The 14209-nt window shown below is 41.2% G+C and overlaps 1 protein-coding gene across 1 annotated transcript in view; it reads left to right on the forward strand.

Annotated features, from left to right (window-relative positions):
- LOC111217917 (SH3 and PX domain-containing protein 2A-like) overlaps window positions 1-14209 on the forward strand; it is a 116335-nt gene that overhangs the window by 28247 nt on the left and 73879 nt on the right. The window contains exons 3-5 of the mRNA XM_022739948.1: window positions 3997-4072; window positions 6528-6604; window positions 9440-9531. Coding sequence (XP_022595669.1) covers window positions 3997-4072; window positions 6528-6604; window positions 9440-9531 — 245 coding nt within the window. The remainder of the gene's footprint in view (window positions 1-3996; window positions 4073-6527; window positions 6605-9439; window positions 9532-14209) is intronic.

Raw genomic sequence — 14209 nt, forward strand, 5'->3', positions numbered from 1 at the left:
AGAGCATCATAGTATTCCCTTGGGTCTCGGGTCGGTTTGTTAGTGGGTATGTGTGGACTCTGACAGCTCTGATCATGAGGCGTGACATAATCATCATGAAAACAAAAGCGGGTTCTGCGAGACAAGATGGAGAGTGTCAACTGTGAAGTGCAGTAAAGATAAACATAGTGCTGCTCTTTTTGATGGTCGCTGCTCGTTAAATGAAGCATAACATTAGTTGAGGCACAGGACGCTGAAGTTTCACCTGTATCGGCTGAGTGGCATCAGCTGTTTCTAATATGCTTCACAATCACTGGCTCACTGTCACGCAGGTGTAGGTCTCCTCCTTATGTGCGATGTTCCTGCTGTTGTTGATTTTACCCAAGATTTATGCTCTATATGTTTGTTAATGGGGGATTTGCTCTTGGCAGAAAACCCAGCCGCTGCTTGGATTGTCTGAGAGCGTCCTCAAACAGCAGAGCCTTTTCTGATAAATCTAACTGTGCAACCATTTGCTATAAATTGGGACTATTTGGACTGCATTTTAAAACGGGTTTAATCATTCTGGTGTGTTTTTGCACCAGGTCAGACTGTCCTTGGGCTGGTTAACATTTCTGAAGTGCGCTCTACAAAATTAAAGTTCGAACAATATTAAAACCCCAAATTTACCGATGAGACCCCAGAAATAACCACCTATGCACACAAAGAGATTGACTTGTCTTCCTTTTTTAAAATACTTTTTGTTCCTTGATATATTACATTTCCCTACATTTCCTGTTTATGTTTTAAGATAATACTCTAAGTCAGAACAGTGTACAATATAGGCCAGCATTTGAATCAGCTTGAACAAAAACAAAATCCTGATCTCCCTGAAGGTGTAATGTGTAAGAGCTTGAATTGGACAGTAGAGTAAACATTACGTCATACTAATCTGTACTCACTCTGACAAGAGATAAAAGAACTTCATTGTCTTGCTTTTTTCTTTTCTTTTTTTTTTTTTTTATTACCTGACTCCAAGCATTTACACCAGTGGTCCAGTGCTGCGCAGCATCATCCAATCATGTCCCTTCACAACTCTTCTTCACACTCTCTGTGCTGGTTACCAAGGAGACAGTGAAGTGAAGTCTGGGAAGTGGAGCAATGGTTTGGCATGAGTGTTTTTTTTTTTTTTTTTCTTCTTTGCTTTCTCTTTTGACATCCTGGGAATGGAGTATTACCAGCAGGACTAATGATGTGTGTGTGTGTGTTTATCATATTACAAGTGAAGGAAGCAAGACTGAGAATTCACTATACTGTGTACAGTGGATAAGCATGCATGTGAAATAGCAGTTGTGTCACAGGCTCTGTCACCTGATCCCCGCCCTCCCACCTGTTCTCACCATTTTCTCTCTCTGTGATCCCACAACTCCTTGCGGGATGTGAGCACACCTCCTCTTGCCAGGAATCTGTTAGCAGTGACAGACGAGCTTCAACCAACCAGACGCCGTTTTAAATAACGAGTGGGCCGTTTTGGAATGGTAGTTTAAGAATGAGGAGGGGGTTTTAGTGTTGTACTCTGGGGTAAAGGGAGCTGATTTAAAAGTCAGCTGACTGAAGATGACATTAGCTGAAAGCTGACATGTCAAGCCTTCGAGGTGTTTCTGCCCTTTCCAGTTCTTGCACCTGCACATACATGAACCCACACACACACACACACACACGTATAATTTATATAGCATAGCCTATGCTTATCCAACCACATGCTCTTTAGCTTTGACTTTTTCCTAACCTCATTTTACCTCACCTTTCACTTTTGCTGTCACATTTTAAATATGTGCTGCATCTGCTCCTCCGCTAACTGTTCAGGTCCATGCGTGTCCGTCGTCCATCCATCACTGTATGTCTCTCAGAGTGGGCTGTATTCAGCAGGATTTTTTTTTGTCCTATAGGCAGCATGGGAGGGGTCCCGAACAGCTGGGTCTGCTTCAAGTTTTGTGCTGTCGCAGCAGTCGAAGTTATTGTACGGATGCAGAAACCTGGCAGCTCAACAAGAAATATTTTAGCAGGGTTGCAAGTGGAACCAGGCAAAAAAAAAAAAACACGAGTTCATTGAAAAGGTGGATGCAGATTGACAGACAATGTGTCAGGAGGGTGCATCGAAGATTTGAGATTGTTTGTGTGTGTGTGTGTGTGTGTCTAGATGTCTCCGTTCATCCAGAGCCCTACCAGGCTGTTTGCTCACTTAGTTCCCCAGTGTCTCTTTCAGCCCCTGGCCATCAGATACAGACACAACTGATGTCTCTTCTCTCCTCTTTCCTTTAATTATATTCCTTTCTGGACCTCCATCCCCCTACGCATGCAAGCATATACACATGCACTCTCTTCATCACCTCCTCTACATCTCTGATTACTGTATGAAACAGTTTGCTGCAATGCTCTACAGTATGTCTGCTAGCCCTCTGCATCTCTCCGCTGCTTTGCTTTTACCTTCTCTCTAATCCCTCTCTTGAATGATTTATTTGAAGGGTGAAACTGGGTAAACACAATAGGGCTGACACACTCATCTACACCTCCTGCCCTCTGCTGCATCTCTCTTTCGCTCTGCGCCTCTTCTCTTTTATTTTCCTTGCTTTGTCTCTACCTTCTCTCTCTCTTTTCTCCCCATCCTCCCTCATTCCCTTTCTGTCTGCCCGCACCTCCAACTCCACTGTCAGCACTTCTGCTCTCACCATGTTTGTGTCGCCTTGCTTTATGAATAAATCGGAGCTCGTTTGACTCCTGTGAACCCCTGAGCTCACCGAGCCACCGCTGCTCTGCTGCCCTCGGGACCAGAGATGCGTTGACAGGATTTGATTTTTGGAATATGTGTGATATGCTCATGTGGGTTTGGGATTAAGTGCATATGAGAGGTGTCACCCCCAAAATACTTCTCATCCACTTCGAAGGGAAAAGATAATGCTTGGTGTTTCCTGGGGAAAATAAAAAGTAAAGGATTTCTTATTCGTGCATGGGAGCCATTTTTTGTCATATAATAAACCAACTGAAACAAGTTGTTCATCCAAGCAATACTGAATCTATGGCTTTCTCTTTTCTAGTCTGTGCATTAAGTATGAAGCTGGTGTGCTAACTAGCTCAGCTTTGAGTCTGTCGTTGCTAATCTGGGTTTGTCAGGCAGTAAGTCATTAGTAATGTGTTACAGTAATGTGATTTTTCAGTAACAGGAGTTGGGAGTTGGATAGGATGGATGCTATCAGCACAGTGGGACATGTTAGCTTGGTGATGATGGAAAGCAGTTAGCACCAACTAAACAAGGAGGAATGCCCCTCTGCCCAATGCCAAAGTTGTTTTATTTACATTTTGTTGTCTTAGCTGGCTAGCTGGCCACTGGTAAGCTTACATTAAGGAGTTAGCTGGTCTTTGTTCACTTTTGGAGGGTGAATGATCTGTGCTTTTGTGCTGTTTGCAGTCACTGCAGCTAAGCTAGCAGTTGTTGGTCATTAAATAATTCAGAACAGGAGGCTGCCTGATTTTGAAACCACAGTGTTTTGCTTTTTATTTCTGCACATGTTAAGGGAAAAATGCAAATCCTCTTTCTTATCTAAAACGAGAAGATCAATACTGCTCGAATGTCTGTGCGTTTAGTTAGGTTAGTTTAACATGAATACTGGAAGCAGGGGAAAGTGCTAGCCTTGTTTTTTCCTAGCTTCAGTGTTAAGCCTCCCAGCGCATCTAAAGCTGACTTATTAACATTTTACACAACGTTTTAATATGTATTCAAACCTAAACATGCTCAAGCTAGTGCTCCTGGTAGGCACGTTTTTGAACTTTGGAAAGAGTCAGACAAACTGTCTGTACGCTAAGCTATAATTCCATCCTGGCTCCAACTCATTACTTAACATGTGAGACATGGGATTGATATTGTCTCTGATACTGACTATTGACTTATCTCAGTGTTTAAAAGAAAGCAGATCAGCGTTACCAAAATGTTTAACTTAAAACTAAATAAAAAACATTTTTTTTTTATTCTTCCTTCTACAGATGCAGATACTTGACAAGTTCCCAATTGAGGGAGGGCAGAAAGACCCAAAGAAGAGGATCATCCCATTTCTCCCAGGTAATAGCTTGCTCCTGAGCTGCAGTTATCTGAACAGGCTCACATATTAATAATGTATGGCTGGCACTCGCAGGGCATCAATACGAGCTGGTTACTGATGCCTGCCTGTGGTGCATGTGTGTGTGTGTGCCTTTCCCATTGACTTTAATGGGAAAGTGGTCTCAGACTTTTGGACCCCACCGTATAGTTGTCTGTGTTACCATGTTACTGCTGACAGGGCGTCATCTGACTTTCAAATCTCAGCTAATTGCATGACTATAGTGTGTTTCTGTTTTTGTGACATTTTTGAATTGAGCTGTTGGTATGTATTTGATCATTTTATTACATGGATATATTGTGTGTGTGTGTGTGTGTGTGTGAGTGTGTGTGTGTGTGTGTGTGTGTGTGTGTGTGTCACAGTATTGATTCGAGTTGTGCTACACATGCTCGTCTCTCCTCCTGGAAGTCGTCGCCTCACATTCAGGTTCATGGCGACCTACAGCACAGTGTGGCATTGATCGATGATGGTGTTTGTGGCAATTCAGTGTGCGGGGCAGAAGGGCCGACAGTGATTCTGCTAATCACACTGATGTCTGGTGTATATATGTGTGTTGTGTACAGCTGTATGTTTGTCATGCAGATTTCTGTAGATTCATTTGTGCTTAGGGAGTGAAATGCTTCCGTCTGTTGACAGCAGTTTATTTTGGTAAATGCTTTGTGTAAGCCCTGTGGCCAACACATGGTCTCAGCATCAACTGTAAATGCTCACTACACTCACACCCCCCTTCTCCTTTGAGTCTGTCTGTCTCTTGTTGACACACATTTACAAACAAAACCAATTTGGAAGCTAACCAAACATCCATCTACCTCTTTTCTGTGAAGCCTGTGGCACCAGATGCAAACATTATTAACTGTCACCATCGGTTGGTTGGCCGAGTGCTGGACTTCCCTCATTGGCTGTTGCACTTTCAAAGCTTTCCCTCTGCAGGTACACCTCTCTGTGCCATTCATTGAAATTACCGCACAGCAGCTGACATAGATGCGAAAGAACTAAAATTCTCTCTGAATGATTATTTTATGAGTAAACATATCTGAAATCACAGCACAGCCATTGTCTTTACCCTATGTCTGTGGTGATATTGTCAGACGACCTCATGGTTATGAAAGAATTTTAGGAGAACAGAGCAGCAGCTTGGAAAAAGCTTGGATGTGATTGCTAGTTAACATGTCATCTTATAAGCCTGTGTTTCAGTCACCATTTCATACTTGTCCCGTTGTCTGACAACAGAAACAGAAAAAGATGTGAACGAGAACAGCTTCATTGTGAATTTGGCTGTATTAAAATACTGTATATGTGAGCACAGAGAGGAGGAACACACAGATAAAGACTTGAAACCAGCTGAACATATATTTGAATTTTGTAAGTAACTAAAGTAACTGTTATTGTTAACTGTGAAATGACTACTGAATATTTAATATTGAAATTTAAATACTGCTGTGTTGAATCACAATTTTCAAGACCATTACATTCAAGTAAACATTGCATGTGTCATTTAACATTTAAGAATGTTGGCTTCTTTTGATGAATGAAAAAAGGTTTATTTTTTATTATTTATTTATTTTTTAATAGAAAAACATGCTTATATTCCTCAAAGAAATGTATTGAAATGGACATTGTTTTAACACTCAGTCACTACCCAGATGATTGTCTTGTCTGTCCTTCATTCTACATGTTGATTTAAAAGAGAACAGCATCCAACATGGAGAACAGTGATGCAGGTCCTATAACCTCAACAAGTCTCAACAACTATCACTTCTATTTGTTTTGGGGTCTTAAAAACACTAATATATTTGAACAGTTTTTTTTATGTATTGTCAGTAATTAACAACATTAAAATGTACAATTATTTTTGTCATATCTAATTTATATGGCTTTTTTCTTAAAACAGGAGCTGAAAAGCTGAGTATGCAAGAAATGCTCATTATTTTTACACTTCTGAAACAGGCTAAAGTTAATACAATTTGTGTAGGGAGTTGGGGTCCTTGGAGCTGTACTTTAATGTTCCCCATGAGTGGGCTGAGAGGAGGGCCTAAACCCATGTGTGCGTAAATCATATTTGTTATTTAGAAAGCCATGTCACAGGCAGAGGTCATGGAATCCATAGGGGACAGATAGAGCCTTGAGTGTGGGAGTGAGATTTGTTGGGCCCTGAAGGATCCCCACCGTACATTACTGGCATCTCCTGGCAGGCTAGGGTACTACACACAGCAGTCTCCACTGTGAAAATTAGCTTAAATTTGTTAAGGGGTTGGAGTGGGGTGCGGGGGCTGTATGCAAGTGTCAAATACATACTCTTCTCATTTGTCTGCCCTTTTTCTCCTTTTCTTTGTATCTATCATCACACCTCTCCTCTTTTTTCCTTCACCTTCTCTCTCTCCTTCATTTTTAATTTTTTTTCCTTTTTCTTTCCTCCAGGCAAGATCCTGTTCCGGAGGAGTCATGTGCGAGATGTGGCCATGAAGCGACTGCGTTTCATCGACGACTACTGCAGGGTAAAGAGGCCTTACTGTAAACATCCTACAGCTCCCCCCCCATCTGACTCTGGGGAATGTCCCCCCAGCCCATGAAGGTTCAGAAGTCACAGCCTATACTGTCCTTTCAAGTGCTTTAAACATGGGATATGATGTTTAGACACAGTCGTGCTCTCAGTGAGAAACTATTTATTAGTTCTATTCTGAGACATCTGAAGAGTCTGTAATCTGCTCTGACACTAGTTTTCCGAGGCTGTGAGGGACTCCACTCGGTGGGGAAATATTATGATCGTTTCCTACTACAGGTTTGTTTACTTTCATGTGTGGCACTGTCGGAGAAGCAGGGCGACCTAGTTGTGCATCAACCTTTCTGTGTCACGGCACAACATGAAACAGATTTTGAGCTCCTCCATTATTTCAAAGTCCTACTCAGTAACAACCTTATCCCCTCATTTGATACAGCTAGGAGAGAAAGTTCACCTCCGAATTAGCGTCCCTTTCCCACCTGCAAAAAAACAAACAAAAAAAACAAACAAGCAAAAAAAAAAACCCTTGAAAGCAATGGCCCTTTGTCATTCTTTAGTTCAAGAGAGACTCGCCTTATCACTTCCTGTTCCCTCTCTTATTAGATTTTTATTAATCCTGGATTCAGATCCTTTCCTCCGTCATGCCTTCCCCACTTCCTTCCTTCCTCTTGGTACAAAGCCAATATGTTTGTCTCTATACACACAGTTAGGTAGCAGTATTGTTGGCCTGTGTTAGGAAAGGTTAGCAACACTATCAGCTTGGTAATTGGGACCAAAGGAAGTTTAAAAACAAAAAGCAATTATACACATCTGAAATGAACCTGATCCTTAGCTTAGTACATGCAAAGCTGTATAAAAAGGGAACCAGCTTTCTCATTACCCAAATAACCTGAAGCTGTCTAATGTTCACAGTTGCTGTAGCAATCCTGTTTTTTAGCTCAGCACTGTTTATTTCCCACATCCTGTTTATGAGGCAAACAACAGAGAGGAGGAGTAATTACCCAGTGTTCTCAAAGGATCTGCTCTCTGGAGATATGCAGAATACTGAGTCCAGTCAGCTGTGGGTGCTCGGACAGATACGTCCTCTTCAATCACATCCACGAGGTTCTTTCAATAATATAGGATCCAATGAATGAAATATGAAGCTGGCTCAGACTCGCGCCGATTTAAATGAAAGGCCCACACTGTTCATAATATGTCTTCGCACATGTTCACGGTCCAGTACTCCGGTACTGTACATGAGATGTGCCTTTGGTGGGAATAGGCCATATCATTAAATATAGATGATTAGTCAGACATATGATCCTCTCTTTGACTGTAGTTTGGCTTTGTCAATAAACATACAGGAAGAGAACAGTGGAGCAAGGAGGGTTGGAACTGTCTGGCATTTATTGCTCAATAGTTGCATTACATTTTGGTAGATATACATAAACAAATAGGCATGCGCCTGAGATACAGTTATTTTTCACCAGTTTCTTGACTTCTTGGGGCAGTGGAGTAACATGTGAACACATTACTGATATTAGGGATGCCACAATTTCAGATTTTCACTACACAATCATCTTAGCCAAAAGAATTCACGTGGCAAAATTTTGAAAAAAAAAAAAAAAAAAATGATAATAATGCATCAATCTTTAACTGAGTTTATTGTGTGTTTCTTTTCTCTAAACTCTTTAGACTCAAATATGAGTGTAGTGAGGTGGAGAGAGAATCTGTAACTATAACTGTATGAAAAGAACACAAAAGGAGTTTAAAGGAGTTATTAGTAAATTTTGCTATCACTACATCACCAACATTAGCATTAACAGATGTTTACTCACCAGTCTAGAAGAAACGTTGTGGGTTCACCATCAAACTTCAATTCTTTACTCCCCAACAGCTGTCTCCAGCAACGCCACTTGTCTCTATCATGTCTTTTTGTCTGCTGAATTTAGCATGCTAACTAGCTAGCTCCTTCCAGTTTTGTCACTTTCCGTCTTGTAAACGCAACAACGACCAAAGCTCTTGTCAAACGACGATCACCACCACCCTGTATGGTGGCCCTGAGAGCTCAAAGCACTGCAACTTAAGAAAACACACGCAAATACACAAACGCATGCGCTGCAAATACACACAACTCAATGGGAGTTGTTGTTTTCTGCAGCGGCCGGGTTTGAATCCTTGAAACCTGTGGCCCTTTGCTGCATATGTGCGTATTTGCTGAAGTTGTTTGTGTTTTGTCTTTTTACATGTGTTTTTTGAAGTTGCAATGCGTTGTGTTGTCAGGGCCACCGTACCACCCACTCTTGGCAAGCCCCCTTTAATGGATAGTACAAAGGCAATCCGATGAACTGATAAACAAAAGATCCACAAGACCTAATGCTGTATCATGCTATTATCATATATGTATTATTAACATGATATCACGACACCCCTAACTGACATATAATCACCTTTTACAGTTGTTATAGCAAATGTGTTATGAAACAGTGGCTTATTTACACATCCAGCAGGCACAGAGAAACATTAGCATTCATGTGGAGTAATGTTTCTTTCCACCAATTTTAACTCCGTTTTGGACCCAACTAATTATTCAATTTTCCTAGTTGCTCATTTTGTCTCCCTGCTGTTTAGAGGAAGCTCATTGTGGGTTTCAAAGCTTTTTAGTCGTAAACAGCTGTCTGCTACAGCTGGAAATTGTTTCGATGAGAATAGTGTGGGCTTGAAAACCAAAACAATGAGTAAAACAGGCTAAAACACTAACCATAGTTAGAGAAACTGCAGGTAGTTCTCTGTGGTTTTGTCACTACAGGTGCCACATTTGACCCATTGTTTCTGTTTCTCTCTGTAGGCACTGGTGCGACTCCCCCCTCAGATTTCTCAGAGTGAGGAGGTGCTGCGCTTCTTTGAGACGAAGGCCGAGGACATCAATCCTCCAGTGGAGTGAGTGTCCCATACTGTACATGCCGAACACACAAACACATGTACACATGCTGTATGTGTGGCGTAATCGGGTTGCAGATTTATGTGTTGCTATCCTGTAGTGACACCATCTTTACTTTGGTGGCAGGGTCCAACTAAACCCAGTTTAACTGACTGTGAAAAGGTGGATGGGTGGAAATACTCCACCACCACCACCAATGGATAATAGTAGCTATGTAAATATGGGTGTTGTTCACTCCCCAAAAAAATAGTCTGAAATAGTTTTTTTACATCAACTGTAGGAAAAAATGTCACTGCTTTTATCTGACCTAGGACAGACGTGAAAGTGCTGTGTAGTGATGAAAGCAAGATAAAAAATAACATAATCCTCCGCTTACAAATGAAAAGTTAAATTCATAACTGGCTTTATTGTCACAGCCTTAGGGGTTCTGTTTTGACAGGTAGCATACAGCAGCTAATGCTAGCTAAGATTAGCAAACTTCAGCTAACTCAACGCAATCTTGTACATACGCAATAAAAGAAATTTATAAAAAAATTAATTAAGGTTATTGACACATTTGAATGACGTCCCTGAAGGTCTGTGTGCCGAATCATTATAGATAAATGTGTACAAGAGTGTGTGTGTGATCAGTCAACCTATGGTCTTCACTCATGCACCTGTCGATTCAGAGGTGTGTGAAAGTTCTACTTCTACCTGTCGTAGATAAAATAAAACAGTCAACACTCACAGTTGATGTTTTCTGCTTGTGGTCCTGCTGCACTTGTTTCCATTCAGTGGAGTTTGCTCTTTCCAAAGGTGAATCTTTTTAAGCTCATTTTGGTGATTTGCAAGTGAAAATGTTGTTGACAGTTAGGTGTCACCAGACTAGATTTGGTTGCAAAATTAAACTTGTTCAGCTGTATAACTATAATTCCAATTGCATTTTGATGATTATATTTCAACATGCAGCTGGTTCCGTAGGATCTCCTAGACATGTTTCATGGCAGGTGCTGCACAAAAACAGCTGAAAATATACATTCTTTATACACTGCACAGATGCCACCACAGTAATGATGGTGTGTTTACTTCTGCCTACAGCCTAACAGATACATATGAGTTCACACACAGATGCACACGCATGCATACAGTATGTAAACTTTCTCATTTTAATGCTGAACATGCAAACACAGTGTTTACGAAGAATTAGATCACTTTGTTGACTGATGGCGTTACTCACAACAGCTCAGCTGTTGTTGACACACAAAGCACACGCGCCTTAACACCTTGGCATCATCCTCTAAATGTCAGCGTCCTTTTGCACGTTATTGTTTCACACCAAATCCCAAAAATACTGCATGACTGTACAGTGGCTAAGCTCATTACCTCTCTGTCTGTTCTCACTTTCGAGTCTATTCCCAAATCAGCCCTTTCTCTCAGAGTTTGTTAAAACCTCCTGCCAGGCCAGGCGGGGGGTGGGGGTGGGGGTTGGGGGGTTGATGGATGTGAGGGTGGGAGGAGGAGAATGACTTGTTTCATAGCAGGAGATAGCCCCTTTGGGTAGATTTTAATTAGAGAACACACTCTCCTCTCCAAACCTCAAATGCCAGTATCGTACTATTCATTTGTAATGTGTTCCTGTATGTACCGAGATAGCAGCACCCGAGACGCCGCAACTCGCTGCTCTTGTTAGACTCAGGCTATGTCTTTTTTTGTATTTTAATTACTCCTCTCCTCTCCTCTCCTCTGTTGTTGCCTTTCTCTCTTGGATGAGAGAAAAGAGGTGAAGCAGGCAGTATTTAGTGACCTCTGCCTGCCAGTGTTTTCAGCACAACATAGTAGAGTATCTCCCTCCCTCTCTTCCTCTCTCCTCTAATTCTTTGTATCTAACTCTGCCTCATAAATTTAAGTGTGTTTAATTGACACGACAGCTCAAGGTTACAAACACCACCGCCAACGCAATCATCCTTGATCAAGAGCTATGGTTTCCTCGCTGTCCATACAGCTCTCCATCTTTTCCATCTACAGCTTTCCATTTGACTTATGCACTTCATCCTTTCCAGTCTTTTTTTTTTCTTGCTATGAACATCATTCAATCTCTCACCGACTCTCTCTCTCTCTCTCTCTCTCTCTCTCTCTCTCTCTCTCTCTGTCCTGTATATGCTATTGTACTCTGGTGCATAAAGAAATGGCATTAATCGTCTTGTCGAGTTCTGGGAGATGAAGCCATACACGAGGAGCATAATAAAGTGTGTACACACTGCCCTCACCACTCACAGTCTGTCGGCCCCAACTGTGATACACACAGTGGTGCAGTCATTTAAAACACTTCAAACATCAGTTCGGTTGATAAAATTAAACGGGACTTTGAATGTTATAGAAATTCACTGTAGATAAAGCACATTCAAAGATACCTTTAATTAAGTTTGCTACATGGCCTCATAATTAGACAAAGTCCTGTACTTACTGTAAGTAAAAGCTGATAAATTTTGAATGCACGACTTTTACTTGTAATGTTCACCTTATAGTTTTACTACTACGATTTCCAGTGAAGTAGGTTGAGATATCCTGACTCTTAAGCTGTGTTCACGCTGATAATATTCCTGTGTTAAACAGCACACTTGGTGCTAATGCGGGGCATGTTGTTTCATATACTTGGAAGACAATGAAATGTGATCCAGGAAGTGCAAAGCTTAAAGCTTAAAAGCTTACCTGATGCCAAGACACCACACAGTGGTTTGTAACACTCACAAACAGGTGTTCACGTTACAAAATAATCCACCAGTAATGTGCAGTAATTGTACTGCACATTACTGTACTGCGATCTGATTGGGTGACGCAGCACCTCGTGTCATGCTGTGTTGCTTCAAAAGTTGAACCACTTTTATGCCGCTCAAGGATCTGATTCTGCCACCATTCTGCAACACAGTTATGTCATTTATTGGGTGAATACAACATAGTATCATTTGACAACCACAGAATAAACTGATGGCATTTAGTAGATTGCATATGTTTTCAAAGATGCATGAAACAACCAAAAGAGCTCCAACGAGGACAAGGACGTTTTTCATTGCCACTGTCGCCAAGTTCTTGCTTATGGTGGGAATGGTTGGGTCTCTGTAAATAATATTATGAGGGTACGGTCTAGACCTGCTCTGTTTGAAAAGTGCCTTGACTTCTGTTGTGATTAGGCGCTATATAAATAAAAATTTACTTGACTTGACAAACCTGTGCTGAAGCTGCAGATACTGTACCATTCAAAGGTTTGGACACACCTTCCCATTCATTGGTTCTTCGTTATGTTGACTATTTCCTTCATTGTAGAACAATACCGAAGACATCAGAATTACGAAATAACACAAATGGAATTATGTAGTAAACAAAAAAGTGTTAAAAAAATATATGTTTCATATTTTAGATTCTTCAAAGTAGCCACTGTTTACCATGATAACAGCTTCACACAATACAAGCATTATCTTCACTAGCTCTATGAGGTCATCACCTGGAATCCTTTTCAATGGACATTCAATGTGTGCCTTGATAAAAGTTAATTAGTGCCTTACTAATGCGTTTGAGACTGTCAGTTGTGTTGTGTCGTGGTAGTGTTGGTATACAGTAAGCAGTCCTATTGGACAACAGTACTAATCCATATTAAGGCAAGAACTCTTCAACGAAGTAAAGAGAAATGACAGCCCATCATTACTTTAAGACATGAAGGTCAGTCAATCAGAAAAAAATGCAAGAATTTTGAATATATCGTCAAGTGCAGTTGCAAAAACCGCTCTGATGAATAGGTCTCATGAGGACCGTCCCAGGGAAGGAAGACCAAGACTTACCTTTGCTGCCGAGCCTCGGAAATCTCAGATTAGAGCCTACTGTATATGAAGCTTCACAGAGTTCAAGTAGCAGACTCATCTCATTGAGAGATGTGTCCGAGACATATCAGACTATGACATTCTACATAGGATAAAATGACGAATTCTTTTGCCCGATGCTCATTTTTGTTCCAGATTTCCCGTGTCTGATGCGGCTTTAATTGGCCAAGACAAGCGAGCACAGCTAGTAACATCCAATAACACACATACCAAGGAAATATTCAGCTCCTTGTCCTACAGCGAGGTGCTTTTCTAACACAGTCATTAAAAGAGTCAATGAAAACACTGTTCCTGTTATGCATGTTACTGCAGCAGACCGGCTGTGTGCTGGAAGTAGAGGTTGTAGTTGTGGAGATCTCAGCCTGAGCAAGTGCTGTACTCCAGTCAGCTTCAGATCAAACTGAGCCAGAACCTCCTCTGGCTTCTCTGGATCCCTGAAGACTTTCACTCTGTCTTAATAAAAGAAGAAAATACTCGGGAGAGTGAACTGCCCACTTTGGTCAAAAAAAAAAAGAAAAAAGAAAATGACTGCTCAGTTAATGGTTAGTAAGACGTCATGATCCAGGGGACTCGATGTGTGTCACGGCTAAATTGGATGGGTTCTTTTTGTTCCCTACCTATAATGCATCTGCTAAATGAAAATGAATCAGGGGTGAGTTCAGGAATGGAGATTGGCCATTGATTTGAGGTTGTGATTGGAGAGTGTGTGTTAGCAGTGTGTGGGGTTTTTTTTTTTATGTTTGTGTGCAAGTACACATGCGCTATGTGCTGTGTAGGAAGAAAAGTGATTTGTAACCCTGAATACTGTTAATCATGGGTTGTGTGT

Source organism: Seriola dumerili, unplaced genomic scaffold (assembly GCF_002260705.1).
Source record: "Seriola dumerili isolate Sdu_G_001 unplaced genomic scaffold, Sdu_1.0 BDQW01000050.1, whole genome shotgun sequence".
Taxonomy (NCBI): domain Eukaryota; kingdom Metazoa; phylum Chordata; class Actinopteri; order Carangiformes; family Carangidae; genus Seriola; species Seriola dumerili.